General features: G+C 33.5%; 1 protein-coding gene across 2 annotated transcripts in view; it reads left to right on the top strand.

The window, feature by feature from the left end:
* Faf1 (Fas associated factor 1) overlaps positions 1-21,554 on the top strand; it is a 403,819-nt gene that overhangs the window by 308,590 nt on the left and 73,675 nt on the right. For both annotated transcript variants that reach the window (XM_027944976.2, XM_071617812.1), the window contains exons 14-15: positions 9,533-9,669; positions 13,582-13,670. In XM_027944976.2, the coding sequence (XP_027800777.1) occupies positions 9,533-9,669; positions 13,582-13,670 (226 nt within the window). The remainder of the gene's footprint in view (positions 1-9,532; positions 9,670-13,581; positions 13,671-21,554) is intronic.

The following is a 21,554-nucleotide window of genomic DNA, read 5'->3' as shown; positions in this document are numbered from 1 at the left end:
TTCACTTTTCTTTCTTATTACAAGGCTCAATATTATTTGTTGGATATTGTAAGAATGAAGGATAGCATAATGGGTAAGAATATAAATGAACTTTCAGTTTACCCAGACCAAGATTCAAATCCTAGCTATGCCACTAGGACACTGTAATGACCTTGAATGAGTCGAATAAAACCTCTGAGATAAACTTTACATGTTGTAAAATGGAAATAAAACCACATTCCTTAGAGTTTTTATTATAATTAAATGGTATAATTGATTAAAAAGAGTAAGTGTTCAGTGCATTTACTTATACATATACATTTGATTTCTTTATCTCTCATATGAAAATGTTGACAGGACAAAGCCAAATAGTTAACTATTTGAGACAACACTCAGTTTGGTAGCACTCTATAGATTGAATTTCCTGGTAACAGATGAACTTATTTAATTTAGCTTGTGTTTCTGAATCTTATCCTGAAGGATCTTTTGAAACACCTCTTCACATGCCTCTCCAAAGTCCAGATTGTCAAAGTTTATTGAACGTTCAGGAGTTCACAATGTAATAATCTCATGTTAGGCAAGCATGGTATGTTCTTCCTGTTTTTTTTTTTTTTTTATTGTTGTTGTTTGTTTGTTTTTATTTTTTTAGGTACTGGTGATTGATCCAGAGGCACTCTACCACTGAGCTACATCCCCAACCCTTTTTATTTATTTAATTTTAAAATATTTTTTTAGTTGTAAATGGACCTTTATTTTTTTATTTATATGCAGTGCTGAGAATTTAACTCAGCACTGCATGCATGCTAGGCAAGTGCTCTACCACTGAGCTATAACCCCAGCCCCACTTTTCATTTTTTATTTTGAAACTTGCCCAGGCTGGGCTCAAACTCACAAATCTTCTGCCTCAGCCTCCCCAGTTGCTGGAATTATAAGTGTGCCATGACGATTTTGGTGTGTTTTTAGTGACCTATGCTACCTCCTATTCATCACTACTATGTTCTAAGTATTCATAAACAATTTGTCTAAACAACTTTTCTCAATCTTATAGGGGACTAAGGGCAAATTTATTGGTAGTTACTATTTGAAAATCAAGGTATTTACATATTTGTCCCCAGATTAGGGGTGTGTATTTAGCATTATCATTTTTCCTACTTTTAAAAATGAATGTAATCACTATTCAAGAGTAAATAAATATAAATCAGAAAAATGAAAACTAATTAACAGTCGTAATAGTTGACTTATATTTTGGACCTAAACACCAAATTCAGCTCTGAAATTCTTGCAGTTAGAGAAAAAAAAGATGTCATAAGCATATACTCACTCATTCATCTGTTCATTTGATATACACTCATAATATTTCTCTTATGTGCCCTAGAGTTTACAGTTTGTCCTTTATACTTTTTATCATCTGTTAATAGAAGTTTAACAGGTTCATCTTAAGATTTCCTGACACTGAATTAAAGGCTGAATTTTGTTGTGTGGTTTTCTATTTGAGAGACATTAAGAAATGTAATAGACAATTACGTTATACAGAAGAAGTTTTTTTGTGTTAATCCCCTATAAAAGCAGAGAGCTTTGAATTAAGTCTATTTTTTCAGTAATGGTAATACTTTGGGGAGCTTAGGTGATATGGTCTTTATTCCTTTTTGAAGATCTAACTTAAAACTGATATACAGCTTAGAGGAAAAGCCTACACAGTTAACATGTCCATTCAATGCTATCAAACATCAGCTGTCTCAAGTGAGCCTTTATCAAATCTTCCATGGAGCTTTGATGAGTGACTAAAGTGTAATATTGTGTGCTATTGGTCTTTTATTTTTTAAGAACTTTCCTCCTATGTATGACATTTCAACTAAGGCTCTCCTACTACTTTTTTTTTAGCCTATTAGAATGATAGGTCTTTTCAAATACTTACGGAAATTATTTATAAATGTCAGGGTTCTCAGAGAAACCAGCCAACCAAATGATGCTGAAAATGTTTTACATACTAAAATCATGAAGTCTCCAAATTTGGGAGCTGGAAAAAAATAATAGAACATGATAACATGTTATATGTTCTACCTTAGATCAGAACACCATTTTATGATAATGCTGATACATACTCTAGAAGCTATAGACCAGTAAGCTTATTTTAAGAAACATTTCACGTTATATTTATTCTGTGGAGAGGAGAAACCAGATATGACTCTGAAGCACATAAAAGGGAGGAAAAAGAAGTAGTATTTATGAATTCACAGACCAATTCCAAAATTACATATCGTTATCTATTATCTTCATTTCATACATAAGAAAGCCAAAGTTCAGGAAGATTAAATTATCCAAAGGCACAACTAGTGAGTTAGGTTCATTTGACTCCAAAGTCTTTGTTCTTTCCACAAGACTATGGTTCTTGCAATAATTCCTACTTGCTCATTTATGTTAATATTTGGATATTTTCCACCTTCCTGAGTCAATGGGTAGTGACAGAATGAAATTATATAAAAACTGCAGTTTCCTAAAAGTTAGAGGGAAGTTTAGAACTTATGGGCCAACACCTGCTTGGTTCATTTGAGAGGCCAAATGAACTTGTGGGGAGAGAAGCACGGTGAAAGCTTTGGAGATCATGAAGATTCATCCAGAGTGTCTTTTTTTTTTCTTTTGCCAGTGGCAGTAGTGGTGGTGGGTATTGAATCCAAGGCCCAACTTGTCCTTTTTTTTTTTTTTTTTTTAATGTGTGTGTGTCTCTCTCTCCTTTTTTTGTTTTGTTTTGTTACTTTTTTATCGGTTCTTTGTAGTTATACATGACAATAGAATCTGTTTTGTTATAATTATACAAAACGGAATATATCTTATTCTAATTAGGACCTCATTCTTGTGGATGTATCTATCCTATTGTGGGATTCACTAGTGTTTTCATATATGTACATAGAAAAATTATGTCAGATTCATTCCACTATCTTTCCTTTTCCTATCCTCTCTTCTTCCCTCCATTCTTCTGTCACTTAGTCCATTGAACTTCTTAATTAAACTGATTTCAGTAGCATTTGGAAGAGGAAAAGGAAAGTCTCATGGTCAACATTGTCATAATGGAAATAAAGGTTACTGAAGCATAAACTGGCCCAGTTATGCAACACATATATGTTAACTACTAGGAAATGTAGAGGTGAGAGTGGTTTCCTATCTAGGAGCACTGCCTTGCTATATAAATTTCTCCCTGTCTTCTAAGTTCCAATTCTCTTCTGTGTTTTCTCCAGTACTTAATCTAAACCACTACATGTAGGCCCTAGTCATATATTAGCTTGAGTTTACTATTTGGGGACCTTGATTTACCAAAGCCAAAATATTCTTAGTCCCCTTAGGATATAAACCATAGCTCAACTCACATTTAGTAGGCTTTCATAAACATTTATTGATTGGTAAGAGGCAAAACACAGAAGAAATGTTAGGCATTAAATTTAATATATATTTGCTCTCCCCTGGAAAATGGATCTTCTATTTACATTGCTAGACAAAGAATTTCTGCATCTGATAAGAGATTGAATAACTGTTCTCTTTTATCCTTCTCAACTACAATTCTATAGTCTAGATATAAGGAAAATAAAGCATACCCTTATTTGGGGGAGTTTTCATGTACTTAAAATAATATTTATGTTCTTATTATAAGTCAAATAACCCTTATGTGAAAAGCTTAGGGCCAGAAGTATTTCACTTGTCAGAGTTTTTTGGATGGGGAGATATTTACATCCCTAATCCAAAATTCTAAAATCCAGAATGCTCCAAAATCTGAAGCTTTGATTTGGATTTTCAAATTAGTCTTCTGAGGTGATCACTTTAAAAATGTTAAGGTCCACTGAATGAAGCTCCATCACCTGAAATGTTTTGGGGATGACTTCTTTTAGAAATGCCTTCAGGGGGCTGGGGTTGTGGCTCAGCAGTAGAGCACTTGCCAAGTATGTGCGAGGCCCCGGTTCAATCCTCAGCACCACATAAAAATAAATAAAATAAAATAAAATTATTGTGTCCAACTGCAACTAAAAAATAAATATAAAAAAAAGGAAATGCCTCAGAAACAACTTCTAATCTTTACAAGAAAAATAGTGTTCTGTCCTGAAAAGTGTTTCTCAAAAAGTGTGGCCATTAACCACTTAACATCAAAATCTATTAAAAAGGCACTTTCCTGGACCTGACCCCTGGGGGATGGAGCTGAGGAATTTGCCTTTCAAATAAACTCCCTAGGTGATTCCTAGGCTACTAGAAGTTGAGGATCAATGCCTTTATGGTTAGTTAGTATATATATGTATATGTGTGTATATATATATATATATATATATATATATATATATATATATATATATATATCCTGTTTTCCTAATTCAGTTTAAACGAAAAATCAAAGTCACCCTCAAAGAACAAAGGGGCATATACCAGCCATGCTGAAGACCATTCTCAATGGGAATTTTCAGTTTCCAGAAAGAAACTGAACAGTGGAATTTGAGGGGCATTCAGAATTAAATCCAGGCCTTATATGTGAATTTTTCCTAGTAAAGCAAAAAAAGGAGGTAAAGAGAATTGTGTGTTAGCTAGGTGATCTCTAAGCTCCTTTATCTTACATTCTGGTTTTTTGTTTTGTTTTGTCAATCTGTGTAAATGTAACTGAACAAACATAAATGAATACATGTTGCTGGGTGTGTGGTGCATGCCTGTAATCACAGTGGCTCTGGAGGCTGAGGCAGGAGGATTTCGAGTTCAAAACCAGCCTCAGCAGCTTAGCAAGGCACTTAGCAACTCAGTGAAACCCTGTCTCTGAGTAAAATATAAATAAAGGACTAGGGATGTGGCTTAGTGGTTGAGCATCCTGGGTTCAATCCTCAGTACAAAAAAAAAATGAATACATGTAAATAGTGAGACTGCTGTGGCAAAAAACTGTTTGGTCTGTTTGAAAGGGAAGAGGCTTCTTAAACCAAGATGGCTTTTTTTAAAAAGTAGGCAAGCAGCTGTAGTTAAGGAAGTGCATACAAAAGACTATTAAAATATTATTCAAACTGTTGGACAGTATGGGGGAAGTCCGTTAGCATTGTTTAGATGTGGAAATATATACATCCCTATTCCAAAATTTTAAAATCTGGAATGCTCCAAAATCTGAAGGTTTTTGAATTTATACATGAATTTCTTCTGCCCAGTAACCTCTCATTTGGGAGAAATGGTTCACACATTATCAGAAAGATGTTGTTCAAGAATAAACAGTTATTTTGATATTGTTGGTTTTAAATTAACTTTTTAAAATATAAATATATCAAAAATAAAAGTGATTTTGGTGTTTTTGTTTTTGAGATACACACAAGAGTTTATTTGACAGAGATAATAAATAAAGGCCATCTCTCTATAGGAGAGAGAGGCTAAAGCCTTTTTTGTTGGTTTTTTTGTGTGTGTGTGGTGTTGGGGATTGAACCCAGGGCCTTGGGCATGCAAGGAAAACACTCTACCAACTGAGCTAAATCCCCAGCCCGTGATTTTTGTTTTATATTCACATTTAACTAAAGTTTTGTTGTATTGCACAGCTGAAGCATCTATAATTGTATTTTTTTATAATTTACTGTGCAAAAATCCCTCAGTGTAAGCCTGAAGATTTCATTTTAATTGTGAAAGTAATGACAAAATTGTTAATTTTGCATGTAACAATAATAAAATGGCTATCAGTTTTAAGGCCTACCATATTCTGCACATAGGTATAAGTGTTTTTGGAATCTTGCCTTACTTCATTCTTACAAGATTATAGGTGTTTTAAAGACAGTGTTATTCCCATTTTATATGAGTCGCTTTAAACTTATGGAAATCACATCAAAGTGTAATAATCAGGAACCCATCAATAGAGTAATGGCATTCTTATGCCCTCCATTTTAAAATCAAATGTTTCTTCTTTTACAATACCTAGTATATAATAGATAGATAATAAGTGTTTATAAAATTTCAACTTCCTCTCCCTAAATTGCTAGGTTTCACATAATATATCTGTTTGCTAGGAAGTATAGCTTGTTAAAGTATAATTATGACTTTGACTGAAAGAAACTAAACCATATCCTGTTTTGAATTAAAAGATTACTTTTTCCCATATCTGATTTATTAGTAATCCTTGTTTTCATTAGCAAGGTAGAAAAAAAAGAATTTATGCTTCAGAGACAGGAAATTTTACTAATGATTAATATATTCTGGCCTTCAAATATTCTGTTTATTTTTCTCTGAAGTTTAGGTAAAAATCATGTATCTTATCGTTCTATTCTTGGATTTCTAATGGCAAGAACTAGTGAATATAAAAGTGTACCTGATTTGTGATTAGCCATTTTCTTTCACTCATTTTTTCATTTCCTTTTTTCTTATCTCCCTTGTTCATGTTACCCCTTGGTTGTATGTTAAAAGAGACAGAAAGAGAGGAACTAGGGACTGAACCCAGGGTTTTATGCATATTAGGCAGGAGCACTACTGTTTAGCCACATTCCCAACTCATTTTATTCCTTTAGTGACAGCATCTATTCTATGTCTGGTCATTCTAACTTTCAGTTTCAGGGACTTAATGTGGCAACTTCTTATTCCCTTCCTCAAATATGTCTGTGATGGGTAGATTATTTTATTCTTTTTTTTTTATAGCAGTACTCAGAATTAAATCCAGGCCTTATATGTGCTAGACAACTACTCTGCCACTGAGCTACATCCCCAGAACTATTATTATTATTATTATTATTATTATTATTATTATTATTATTATTATTATTCTGCCACTGAGATACATCCCCAACACTGTCAGCGTCATCATCATCATCATCATCATCATCATTACTAATTGTATTTTGAGACAGGCAATCACTTAGTTGCCCAGATTGGCCACAAACTTGGAATCCTCCTGCCTCAGCCTCCCAAGTGACTGGAATTAAGGTGTGCACCATCATACCCAGCTAAATCCTATAATTGAAAGAGCCACTTCTCCTTGTTATGGATTAGTTGTCATTGATTACCTGTTTGCATTTGAGATTGCTGGAATCCAATGACTATAGATACCACTATCCCTTCATGATATCTGACTCTACTGAATGCAAAGTTAGTTACAATTGTGTTGACAGCTTTGGCCCTACCACTAGGTACATGGGCATACTTTTATCTGGCCAAAGGGAAGAAAATACCATAAATAGAAAAACTATACTTTTTCTCTTAAAATGAGTTATTTTTCCCCTGTTTTTCTTCTGTTTTGAACTGAATTTTTTACTGTTATTAATGTGCTGCTGTGGTGACTTTATGCTCCTCTTGGGAAGAACAAGCAGAGCTCCCAGCCATGAGAAAGAATGGATATCTGTGTGTGAAGTTCTTACTAATTATATAATTTCAAAGTAGGAACTTTGTAATTTCGTACATTCCATTGACCCTACAACCTCTCAATTGATCACAAATCTCAAATATGATTCAAATTTTAGGAATATTAACTAGACTGATTAAAATTTAAGGTTTTTTTTTATTATTTGAACAAAGTGTTGATTTAAGGCTACTCTTTGGTATCAGCTGAGTACACGATCCCTGTATATTTCTCAACTCCTTTCAAAAAGTTAGAATGACTTGCCAATCTTTGGTTCCAAAAAAAAAAATGATTTTTTTAAGTTAATTGAATGTCCATATATCTTTGAAGACTATACCTCTCTTGAATTTGCTTGCTCATTTTCACAAAAAGGAAGTTTGTGAAGTCACAGTTTGTAGGCAAAGTTGTCTTGAAATGGAATTCTCAAAACCACTAAGCCGTCTGCTTTTTTCTCCCTCCCTCTCCTTTCTGCTCATTTACTTTCTTTTTTCTTTCCTTTTTTGGGGGTATCCTGTTTGGGTAATATTTGATATCGCTTGGAGACTAGTGCTGTGATGGGTATCTACTGTGTGATATCCACTTACTCCATTGGTGTGAAAGCCACAAGGACTTATTTTCTCCCTTTTGTAGTAAACAGCATTCCAACTGTTTTTGACATCTTTAATTTTAGAGGTTGCCAATGGTCAGATCAGGGTCAAGGCTGACTTCAAATATTTTAGTAAGAGGCAGAAAGGAAAATGAGATCCTAACTTGCTAGCCTCCTGATCTACACATCCCCATTGATGAGTTAAAGCTATATGGGTGTGAAATTTTGTATGGAGGCTTAGGCTGCTTGAGCACCTTTTATCCCATAATAGTTGTGGAATGTGAAGATTTGAATTTTCATGGGGGCACTGATATTTCATGGTTGACAATGGATTTCTTAAGGCCTTGTCATTTCAAATTGCCATGAGGTCTTGTTATTGCTGCTCCAAATGTGTATATGAACCTGCCTTCCAATGAACTTATTACAGTAGTGCTAACTTGTCTTGACACTCTTGCCGACAGTTCTAGTAGTCTTAAGAAGATCTACTTTCTGTAGTCACAGCACAGGTTTTATGGAGGATTCAGCCTAATTTTTGGAGATGAATTTCTATAGACAGAAAATATATTGGCTTTAAAAATTAAGAGGTTTGATTCTGTTTTGAATTTGGATATCAAATGAATCTGAGCACATGACATTTTAATGTCGTTTGTCTTTTCAAATAGATTTACCTTCTAATGCATGTGACGACAGGACTTTGCTCATCAGCTAGAACATACATTTCAGAGGAGTTGTTACCTAAAATATTATCATAAGGCATAAGAAAACACACGATTTAAGTTGCCTTTCATGAACATAATTAAGAATTAATAAGCCAGTACCAGTGGCTAGTCCCCAGAATTTCCACTGTTTTGCCTTTTGTGACCTGTGTTATTAAAAGTCCATTATTTTTACAGACTTTATTAAATTGGATCTTATTAAAGCATTCTATATTTGCATTTGGTCTTTCATAATTCATTATTATTATGACATTTACTTTTTACCATCAGATCTGAAAACATATCATAAGCTACCCTTTTCTCTTGAAAGAAATGCTAATTTCAAACAGTCCTCTAATAGAAGAGAAAAGCTTTATCAGTTTTTTCATTTATTCCAGATCGTGTTAAGAATACTAATGCTAGACTTCGGTATGCTAATATCTCTGAGCTTTTTTGGCCAAAAGCTTAGAATTATTATTTTTATCCTATACTAAGTACAAAACTAGAAGATCTTCTAATATACTAGAGAACACGTAATTCTTGAAGTGCAATTCTTGATTCTAAAGACTTGTGAAAATGTTGCTAAATTGTGTTTCTTAGAATCTTGCTAGTCAGTCTGTCTTGATACCATGCTATATTATTTGTTCTATTTAAGAAAGTCTGTCCTCTTGAAATTCATTTGATAGGTTTTTCCTCATAGTTTTTAGGTAGTACAGCTTGTAATATTTTAGACTGAGAATCCTATGCTATCACCCCCAGACAGCTTTTAGGGTGTACTTCCTCCTTTTCTATATGATAATCATCTAAGATTTAGTTGAAAGTATAGCAAGATTTTATATATTGATAAAAGGTAAGCTAATTTTTACAGAACTAATAATAAGGGTTTTGTTAGAAGTACTAGTGAATTTATTAAACTCTGAAATGAAACTGACTTTGGATTTTGTCTCATTTAAGGTTTCTGACAATGTGTAACAGACACTTTGGCAGTGTTGTTGCACAAACCATTCGGACTCAAAAAACAGATCAGTTTCCACTTTTCCTGATTATTATGGGAAAGCGATCATCTAATGAAGTATTAAACGTGATACAAGGTAAAGTACCTGTCACAGCAAGAATAAAGTCTTCCCAAGTGATAGCCCTATAATTGTTACCCTTAAAGTTGATGATACTTATTTCTATTAATGAATATATTTGCATTTTAAAATATAGAGTATCCTGAAAAAAGAATACCTTCAAAGAGTTTGGGTGCTATAAAAAAATGAAATATGCTGCATAAAATTTAGCAGAAACATCTGAATAAAACTGCACTCACTACCTTTTGTACATAGAATATTCAAGTTTTAAATGATCAGAATTGCTATATTCTCTAAATTAGCAATTAGATTATAATCATATGTCAAGTATGACTTCTTATTCATATTGACTTATGAGCATAATGTTGATCAGTTGAAAGAAATGCTTATCTTTTGTTGTCTAGAAAATCAAATGACTGTATATTGCAAATTGAATTGTTCAGTGACAGTTGTTTCTCCTTATTTAATGCATGTCTAAGATGCAGTCCCGAGGCATGAAGCTATCAAATACCTGTAAATTTAACCACCAGTGTACATTCTTTACCAAAATATAAGTGAATGATTTTTTTCTCTTACAAATCACTCCAAGAATTAGTATTAAAATATTACCTTGTTCATGCCAAAGCTTAAGTGAAAACGGTATATCTTCTCTTTTCCACTGGGAAAATGGTTTTTCACATACCCAAGGTACACCTTTTGTCTGGGATGTTTCTTTTCTGCCTCATTTAAGTCTGATGGGGGAGGGGAAAACTGTAAATTCCAGTACCTTTAAACCCCAAACAAAACAAAACTTCTGGTACTTTATGTCTTCTCTATAACCTAGAGTATTCAGTTTCATAATGTGTCTATAAAGAGAGCTACTGCAGAGACTGATTTGCATAGGGTAAGTAAATGGATAATGAGAATGAAATTTCATTCTTTTATTCTTATCCATCAGTGGCCATATTGCCATAATTAGTGATTCTCAAAGTGTTGGATATGGACTTGAGATTCCCTAGACCTTTTCAGGGGATCTACAAAAATCAAAATTATTCTCATTATTGTAATAAGGCTTCTCCACAGTTTTTATTCTGTTTATTTTTTTATTTTTTTAATTGAACCCAGGCCCTTGCACATTGCTAGGCAAGCACTTGACCACTGAGCTCCATCTTTAACCCTTTTTATTTTACTCAAGACAGGGTCTCACTATGTTTCCCAGGTGGCCTTAAATCTGGAATCCTCCTGCCTCATCCTCCCAGGTAGCTGGGTTTATAGCTATTCACTACCATGCTGGGTAATATGCATTAGTGTCTCCAAAGTAATGGTTTGTAAAACTGTTTGCACCTTAGCATGAGTCAAGGCCATGACACAAAACTATACTGGTATCATATTCTTCATTGCCTTGGACTTGAAATTAGAAAAGAAAGGGCCTTTTAAAAATCAATGTCTTTATTAAATTTTAACTCTTTTTTAAAAAAAATATTTATTTTTTAGTTTTTTTTCGGCGGACACAACATCTTTGTTTTGTATGTGGTACTGAGGATCGAACCCGGGCCGCACGCATGCCAGGCGAGCGCGCTACTACTTGAGCCACATCCCCAGCCCTAAACTTTAACTCTTAATAATTTGTGACATAATGGAAAATATAAACCTTATGCTACACACTAATGTACACTGGTTGTCTCAAAGAAAAGCACTTATGGCTTGCCTGAGCTGAACTAGTTTATTTTTTCTCTCCCACCCAAAATCATATTTACTTGAAAATATAACTGACAAACTGTGCTTATGTATCCTGGATATTTGGCAAACATTTTCTCCAAAATGAACAAAGTGAATTCGTCACTTTCAAGTAAAAGAACTGATGGATATTTGTTGCTAGTAATAAAATGAGTTGTCAAGCATAAAATTATATCCTTCACCATAGATGGACAGCTAAAATACTTTTCTGGTGACAATGTGATTTTTTTTTTTTTTTTTGATAGCATATAATGAAGTATGTCAACATTCAGAAGAAATTCATAACTTAACCCATGTTTTCCAAATACATCAATGCATGATGTTATAAAATCAAGCAAAAGATAAAGATCTGTTCATAGGGCAACAGAGGGCCAGGTGTGGTGGTGCATGCCTATGATCCCAGCGGCTCAGGAGGCTAAGGCAGGAGGATCGCAAGTTGAAAGCTAGCATCAGCAAAAGCGAGGTGCTAAGCAACTCAATGAGATGCTGTCTCTAAATAAAATAAAAATAGGGCTAGGGATGTGGCTCAGTGGTCAAGTGTGTGTTCCTGAGTTCGATCCCTGGTACCCAGGGCAGCGGGGGCGGGAAGGCAACAGAGGGCTGGAGTTGTGACTCAGTGGTAGAGTGTGAGGCACTGGGTTCAGTCCTCTGCACCACATTAAATTAATTAATTAATTGATTAGTTAATTAAACATATTATTTTAAAAATAATAATAATAAAAGACAACAGAACCAGGCTTAGTGGTGCATGCCTGTAATTCCAGCTTCTTGGGACACTGAGGCAGGAGGATCACAAGTTAGAGGACAACCTGGGCAACTTAGCCAGATCCCATCTTTACAAAATCTACATTAAACGTGCTCCTAAACTTGTTTTGCCATCTTTATCCTGTTAATAACTACTAGTGATTAGGTGTATGCTACATGCCAGACACTTTATATTATCTCTACTTCTTCTAAGAACCTTATAGAAGTCACATTGTCTTTATTTCAAAAATAAGAAAATTGATCCTTAAGAGAACTACAGCCTACTCATTCTCGTATTCACTTATTTATTAAATAAATGTTTATTAAGCCCTTTTCTTATGCTAGGCAATTTCTAGATGCTAGATCATGTAACTTGTAAGCAGTGGATCTTGGTTGAAATTCTAACTACAAAACCAATTCTGTTTTCTTAGTACCAAGATAATGCTTGTCCTTTATCTTATTTATTGAGAGTAGTACTGATATGAACAAATTGGGTCATTTCTTTTGCTAAGAACCACAGATGCTCCCTAATCCCTTATTGCCAAGGATCATATAGAAAATTTGGGAAAGGACAATTGAAAGATGATGTTAGTGAAGCCCTACTCTGGAAATAGCCAGCAAGGATGCTTACTCTTCATTGTCTTGTTGGCTAAATTTCATTAATGTGACAAGAAGACAACTTCTCAGGCCCTGGAGAAAAGTTTTCTGCCTATAGGTTTGAGATCAGAAGAACCGCCCTATATTTGTGTGTTTTTATGAATTTCTTTCTCCTAGTTGCATCCAAAGCAAACAACAAGGACTTATATTTATTCAAGAGATGATAATATATTTGTTATAGACTTGGACAGGAAATAAAATGACATTAAAGAAAATCAAACATTTAAATGCCCTCTTCATAAAAATTATATTATAGTCATTTGAAAGCAGCAAAAGTGGAAAATTATCAATTGGGATAAATAGGGGTTTTTTTCAGAAATTGTATTACTACTACTTGTTTCAACAATAGTAGGAGATGATTTTAAATAAAGACAGTGTACTAAAGGTGACAGAAGACAGGCTTTTGGGTGAGACTCATTTGGTTTCAAATCTGGGCCCCACCAATGAACCAGCTTGTTCTTGATTGGTCAGGTTATCTTGAGCTCTCTAAGTCTCATTTTCTCTCATTTTAAAATCAAAATCATAATGAACCCTTAATAGAATTGTTGTACAGATTAAAGTTAGATAATATGTGTAAAGTGCTTAGCCTAACAAGTAACATAAACAATTGGTAGTCGTGCTAGTGTTCTTAAGTAGATATGTTTTCATAATTTGAAAATTTTTGAACCTCTTAACTTGGACATTCTTTATAGTGCTAAAAATCCTTCTCCCTGGGCTGGGATTGATTAATTCTGGAATGACTTTCCATGTTTAATAAATTAAACCATTTAAAATTATATGTAAAATAAAGTTTGGCAATGTCTGTGTTGTTAGGTAACACAACAGTGGATGAGTTAATGATGAGACTCATGGCTGCAATGGAGATCTTCTCAGCACAACAACAGGAAGATATAAAGGATGAGGTAAGGTGAAAGGTTAAGCAGACCTTTAATAAAATTTTGGTGAGGTAATTAGTCAAATGATGTTGTATGCCTATATCATAATTGGGATAATAAAAATAATTTTCCTGATTAACCAAAGTCTTTTATGCCACTGAGTTTACTTTTTGGTCTCTTTGTTTTATGACTCCAACATCTAATAATTTGTTTAAATACATTGACTATTTGCTCTTTGTTAGAGTGGTAACTGGAGGCTAATTTTACAAGAAATGAATTTAGAGAAATGTTTACAGAAGAAACTACAATCCAGGAAATTCTGTCTACCATATGGATTTTATCATTCACTTTTTTCTGTAGTACTAGAAGAGGATGCTAAAGAGAGAGGACTGCTTTTGATAGAGCAATGTATCCAATGCTGGTTGTCTGCTAAGGACAACACCAGGAAATAACTTAATTTTCCATCAGTATTGTGATCTCCTGTTAATACTTTCTGTTGACCTAACCCAATCAGAAGCTATAAGGCAGGATAATTTTTCTGGACCAAAAGCTATGTAGAATATGGATCCAGAGAGACAAAAGGAAGTAAAGGTAGTCCAGATTGGTATGATTATTTTGATTTTTCAACTGAAAAAAGTGAGAGTCAAAGTTAGATAAATTAGACCAAGATCATATGGTTGATAGAAGTTATAATAAAAATCTCAAATAATTCTTAGTATTTTATCAATCAAGAAATTTTCTGGATTTGGAAAATAGCCTGAAGATAAAATATGAAGCAAATATTAACATTTGTTAACTTAGGATGCTTAGTTTACAGATATTTATAAAATTATCTTTCAAATTTTTGTTTTTAATTAAAAATATATTTCTGTAGAATAAACAAGGAAAAATGTATTTCTGAACATTTCCAGGTATAATGGGTGTTTTCAATAGAGTACCCTTAAGTTATTGCAAATGTGAAACATGTAGATAATATTAACATAACCCTGTAGAATTAACATATCTCTGTCCTCCATTAGACTATAAATTTGTTGAGTAAGGATCATAATCATATTCATGTTTGTAAATATCCCCCAACAGTGTACCAAGGAAAAAGTCGGTGCTCAGTAAATGTTTGTTAAATGGTTGAATAAATGAATGTTTGGAAAAATATAGGTGAAATACGGTAACTTAAAAAAAATATGATTACAATGATACAAACCCTGAGGTGTCTACATAAACAAATATGGAATTTTTATAACTAGATTTTTAATGCTCACTAGATTTTTTTAAGTGCTGTAAAGATATTGAGTTTATAATTTTTCTTAGTAGTCAGTGTTTCATTCACCTGAAGGAAAGAGAGTTGGCTGTACGGTAGAAAGATGTTTATCTGTTACTCTATAAATTGACAGTGACATTTTGAAATAATGAACTACTGTTCTTAGTTAGGAATTTGTAATAATAGGTATGTTGCCATTCAAGATTACATTTATCCTGTAAAAGAGGCATTGATTGAATAATGTGTTTAGTGAATTATTGTCAGTCATTTAAATCTTGAGTCTCATTAGTATCAGATTTATAGATTATGTGTAATAAATAGTATGATCATACAATATTTGCATGCATATTCCCAGTTCATTCTTTCATCTTAATTTGTGTTCACCATAATTCATTGGTAAAGAAATTGACTTTAATTCCTTTAATGCTGAGCACAAAATTTAATATGAGGGTTACAGGAAAAATCCAAGGCTCCATATAATTGAAATTTTTATTGAAATTTAACTATAAGAAGTAAGGATTTTTTTGTGTTTTTAGAGTGTCTTCATGAGAATTATCATTGGTTATTAATAAAATTCCTGAGAAAAGCTTTGCTAAATTTAAAGACTTCTTTGGAACTATGTATAAATCATATTGATTTGATATCTACTGGATATGTGACAAAACCACTGTATATTATAATTGTGAACTTGCCTTTAGTTTTAAAAAATTATAAATAACTTCATAATAAACACGTTAAAATCAAATTAGGAAACAGGTTTAAAGTGTAACTTCCTAAGCCTGCATTTATTTAAACTTAACTTTGGTTAAATTACATCCATTGATTCAATGATTCCATTATTTTAGTACAACCAGAGATACCTATGCACAGTATTAAGTTACCATTAAACTCAAGTCTGAACTTTAATATTTATACTGTAAATCATTCTTCAATGGCGCACAATGAATTAACCTTTATATCATTGATTGCTTTCTCTCTGATCAGGACATATATATTATATGAGCTTCTGTTATGACAGTACTGCCTATAGATTTTTTCTTAGACATATTTGCTAATATTTTGATTTTATGAAATGTTTATTGAGCATCTACTAAGTACATAATATGGGCTAAGTCCTTCAGACAGAGAGGTGCTTCACTCTCATAAGGGACTGTTGGCAAAGATAAATGAGAAAAACAAGTATCATTGTGATATTAGCAACATTTTAGAATCTTTTTATTTTTATTCTTTTTTTTTCTTAAAGCTTTATTCCAAATAATATATGCTTCCTAACATTTAAATGAATTAAATTTTCTTCATATGTAATCTTGTTTTAGCTATACGTAATTTAGAAACCTCTGATAATCAAGAGTATATAATACTTAGTTCCTAATCTCATTTCATTTATTCACTCAACACCAATTCATTTAGAACTCTGTATCCTAGATGCAAGGATTATTCCCTTCAGTCTAGCCTCTAAATTACTTACATCTGAGCAGTAGTAATTGTAACAATCTAGATATTGGAGATCATAGTAGATTTCAAGGGCAGTTAAATTGTGTGTGCCTCTCCCTCTCTCGAGCACACTCGTGCGTGCGTGTGTGTGTGTGTGTGTGTGTGGTTTGTTTTTGGTAATTCTTAGAATATTTTGGCACAATAAGGGCAAAATATGCCAAAGGGGCATTCATTGCCAGCTTATTTTAGAGGGTTCTGATTTGGGACTTAAAACAGCACTGCCATAGCATGGGAAGGGTATGCTTTTTAGCTCATTGTAGCTTTTGTATTGCCAAAGGAAATTGTTGCCTTTGTAGTTTGCTGCATGAAATTTGTAAATTTTTTTTCTCTTAAGCTTTGTCTTTTTTTTTTAAATTGCTTTTATTTTTTAAGTACATGACAGCGGAATGTATCACAATTCTTATTATACATATAGAACACAGTTTTTCATATCTGTATATAAAGTATGTTCACACCAGTTCATGTCTTCATACATGTACTTTGGATAATGATGTCTATCACATTCTACCATCATTGTTAACCCCCTGCCCTCTCCCTTTCCCTCTCACCCCTCTGCATTATCTAGAGTTTGTCTATTCCTCCCATGCTCCCCCTCCTTACCCCACTGTTTTCTGCAGTTCACTCCTTTTCCTTCCCTTAGTTTAAAACCCTAACATTGTCACTCCCATTCTCTTTGCAGAGCTAACAGTGACAAATAAGATACAGATTTTAATTTCTGCTGCTGTTTTCTTTAAAGTAGGAATAAGTCATTACAAGTCACATAGAGAACAAACACAATCTCTTTGCACAAAAACTTAAAGCAAAGCAAAAGTTACTTAACAGACCAACCTTTCAAAAGCTATTTTACTTTTATTCCTTTAAAATACACACAGGGCTGGGGGATGTGGCTCAAGCGGTAGCGCACTCGCCTGGCATGTGTGCGGCCCAGGTTCGATCCTCAGCACCACATACAAACAAAGATGTTGTGTCCGCCAATAAATAAAAAATAAATATTAAAATTCTCTCTCTCTTTAAAAAAGTAAATTAAATACACACACACACACAGTGTCATACACATCACTTCCTAAAGATAACAAGATTACTCATTGCTCAGTAGTTCAGTTAGGAAAGTCATAGAAGATTTACTACTCAGAAGTATCTTTCAGGAGAAAAGGCTAACCACATTAATTGTTAATGATTAGAATGCTAAATGGTTAGTTGAATACAGCAGAGAATGCCTTTCTGCTCAGAAAAAGAGTTCTTGATCTAGTCGACTTTTCATCTTTTGAGTATGATAAGCTCATTGACTTTGAGCCTGACAGAGTTTATTTTATGAGAAATTTCTTCATTTGGGTTCTCATTTGATCTAGATATTCAGGTATAACTAAATGAGCTGACAAGCATGTGGTTCTAGTCTGAATAATAGCTACTTGGGTCTTTTTAACTTAATACAAGTTTTAAAATTTTTCTTTATTAAAAATAAAGAAAAGAGCCAAGTGTGGTGGCACATGCCTGTGATTCCAGTGGCTCAGGAGGCTGAGGCAGAACAATTGTGAGTTTAAAACTAGCCTTAGCAACTTATTGAGGCCCATAGCAACTCAGTGAAGCCCTGTCTCTAAGTAAAATACAAAAAAGGGATGAGGATGTAGCTCAGTGGTTGAGCACCATTGGATTCACTTCCCAGTAACAAAAAATAAAAGTCAAAAATAAAGAAAATAGATGAAATATAAAAACCACCCTACTACTCAGAGAGTCATAATATAAATAACCTATCTTTGTGAAATACTGTCAACAAAATCAGCTACCTTCTAATTTTCAATAAACTTCTTAGTATTGTTTAAATATTCTGTTTCTGCTACCTAGAAATTATGATCTTAGAAGTTTTCCTAAAGTTGTTAGTTTGTACATAGACCAGTATGTGTTCAATATTAAAGTCAAAATATTTTTTACCAGTCAATTATAGAAAACAAAAATTTAAATGAAAGAATGGACTGGGACTAACTAACCATGCAAGAATTTTATGTCCATATACTTATTCAACATAATCTACAAATCTGTTACTAACCAGACTCAATTGATGCAGAAAATTTTTGACCAAAATATTTAATATTTGTTTAATGATAAATACACACAATATAGTGGGAATAGAAGGGAACTTCCTTGACATCATAAAAGCCGTATCTGAAAAACCCACTTGTGATGTCATGCTCAGTGGTGAAATACTGAAAACTTTTCTCCTAAGGTCAGGAAAAAGACAAGAATGCCTGCTTTTACCACTTTATCCAACATAAAACTAGAACTTCTAGCCAGAATAATTAGGCAAGAAAAAGAAATGAAGCATCCCAATTGGAAAGAAAGAAGTAAAATGATCTCTATCACTGATGACATGATCTTCTGTGTAGACAATGTAAAAGATTCCACACCAAAGACCTATTAAAGCTGATAGATGAATTCAACAGAGTTGCAGGGTGTGAAATCAAAATATAAAAAATCAGATGTAGGATAGCAATAAAGAACCAGAAAAGGAAATTGAGAAAACAGTTCCATTTATAATACCATTAAGAAAAGAAGTACTCAATTTAAGCTTAACAAAAGAGGCCTATGCCTTGTATATTGAAAACTACAAACTATATCTGAACAAAATTAAGAAGACTTAAATAAATGGCGGGGGGCGGGGGCGGGAATTCCTGTTCATGAAATGGAATGGAATGGAAAACTTACTAATAAAATTTAGAAATCTATTCCCTACCCAGAGCCAATTACAAATTTAATGCAGTCCCTATTGACATACCAAAGGTACTTTTTGAGAAATAGACAAAACCATCCTAAAATTCAAATGGAATTTCAAATAACTACAACAATAGTGAAAGAGATAAACAAAGTTGGGAGATTCATACTTCCTGATTTCAAAACTTACTATAAGCCTACAGTATCAAAATACTGTTGTACTGGCATAGAACCCTTAGAGAATACATGAGGGAATAGCTTCATGACCTTGGATTTGGCAATTATGTCTTGGATATGACACTAAAAAAATAGGAAGGAAAAGAAATGGTGGATAGGTTGGACTTCATCAAAATTAAAACTTTTATACATCAAAACACAGTATCAAGATTGTAAAAAGGGACCAGGGAATGTATTTCTGTGGCAGCGCACTTACCTACCATGCCCAAGCCCCTTGGTTTGATCCCCAGCACTGAATTTAAAAAAAAAAAAAAAAAAACATTGTGAAAAAACAACCCATAGAATGGAAGAAAGTAAAAAAAAAAACTATTTCAAAAATGGGCAAAGGAACAAAATAAATATTTCTCCAAAGAAGATGTACAAATGACCAACAAGCATATGAAAAGATGTTCAACATCATTAGTCATTAGGGAAATGCAAATCAAAACCATAATGAGATACCACTTCACACGCACTGTGATGACTATAATAAAAAAAATTGAAAATAACAAGTGTTGACGAGGATGTGGAGAAATTTGGAACTCTTGTGCATGGCTGGTTGTGATATAAAATGACAGCCACTGTGGAAAAGAGTTTGGCAGTTCCTCAAAAAGTTAAACAAGGCTGGTTATATAGCTCAGAGATGGAGCACTTGCCAGGCATGTACAAGGCCCTGGGTTTGGTCCCCGAGCACCTCTAACCCCACACACACAAAAAAATGTTAAACACAGTAACCATAGGAACCAGCAATCTCACTCTTGGTAATACACCCAAGAGAACTGAAAACAGGGGACTCAAATAGATATTTATGCACAAATGTTCTTTGCGTCTTTATTTACAATGACCAAAAAATTGAAACCATCCAAATACCTGTCAGCAGATTAGTGGATAAACAAAACATGGTATAATCATAGAAATGGATAGTATTCAGCTATGATATGGAATAAAGTACCAACGCATGCTATAATATGAACCTTGAAAATATGCCAAGTGAAAGAAGCCAGACCCAAAAGGACAAATATTATGTGATTCGTGAATAGGCAAGTATTTGAAAAAAAAATTTTTTTTTAATTCCTAGAGATAGAAAGTAGATTAGAGTTTACCATGATTTGGAGGTGTGGAAGAATATGGGGAATTAATACATTCTAATGCTTATTTTGCCATGGTTAAAAAAAAAAAAACATAATACACATAGTGCTGTGAACAGTAGTGCACACCTATGGTCCTAAAAACTTGGGAGACTGAACTGACAGGATCACAAGTTTAAAGCCAACCTCAGCAACTTAGCAATATCTTTTCTCAATATAAAAAATTAAACAGGGCTAGGGGTATAACTCAGTGGTAAAGCACCCCTGGTTTCAATCCCCAGTGCTAATATAAATAAATATACATAGTTTTGATTCTGGTCTTCCTGCTGGAAATCAACATAGAGTGAAAAGCATTCAAGCTCTGCCTTCAGTCCCAAGAAGTTTATTATTCTGTATTAAATTCCAAACTTTCACCTCTAAGAAAGCAAGGATTTTTTTTTTTTTTGACTGAGCATGTGTTGAGTATCTGCTTTGCCAAGCAGTATGTTACTTTCTCTTTTAGTTTGAGATAGTTGTTGCCCTGTTGTATTGAGATTGAGGATTATAGAGTTTAAGTAGTTGTCCAAGGTCATACAACTATGTCAAAGCCAGAATTCATAGTTATTTACTTTGCATACGTCATGATCCCTTGTAAAGCTGAGGTGCAATTATGTTAAAGATTCATGGGATAAATCAATGCTCTTCCCAAGATTAGAATCAGAATGGACTGACCTGAAGAGTAGGTCAAACTATATTCCCAAATATCATATTCACTTGAGTAGGATAAGAAAATTTATCATAACTGTCAACTTTTGTGTGTAGAATAATGCTCACTTTAAAAAAATACCTGTTCCCTCTTTGTTTACATTTGTTGCTTTTAAAATGTCTGCTGATGGATCAGTTCATCCCTACCTGACACTTCAGAATAGAAGTTAAGGATTGTCACAGATGAAACTAATGTAAAGAGATTTGCGACTTAACATTGGCATTACAATTCAGCACACCTGTTCAGAGCCAACCCTCCACAATTTTACCTCTTTTGCCTGAGGTGGAGACTTCTTCATGGATTACAGTAACACTTTTTGACAAGCTTAAACTAGGTGGAGCTGCCATGTAATGACAGAACACAATTGATGATATCTCAGTAATGCATTCTTTTTTGATATGGGC

The sequence above is a fragment of the Marmota flaviventris genome, chromosome 10 (genome assembly GCF_047511675.1).
Source record: "Marmota flaviventris isolate mMarFla1 chromosome 10, mMarFla1.hap1, whole genome shotgun sequence".
NCBI classification, from domain to species: domain Eukaryota; kingdom Metazoa; phylum Chordata; class Mammalia; order Rodentia; family Sciuridae; genus Marmota; species Marmota flaviventris.
Note: the sequence above shows the minus strand (reverse complement) of the source record. Positions and strands in the feature narration are given on the sequence as shown.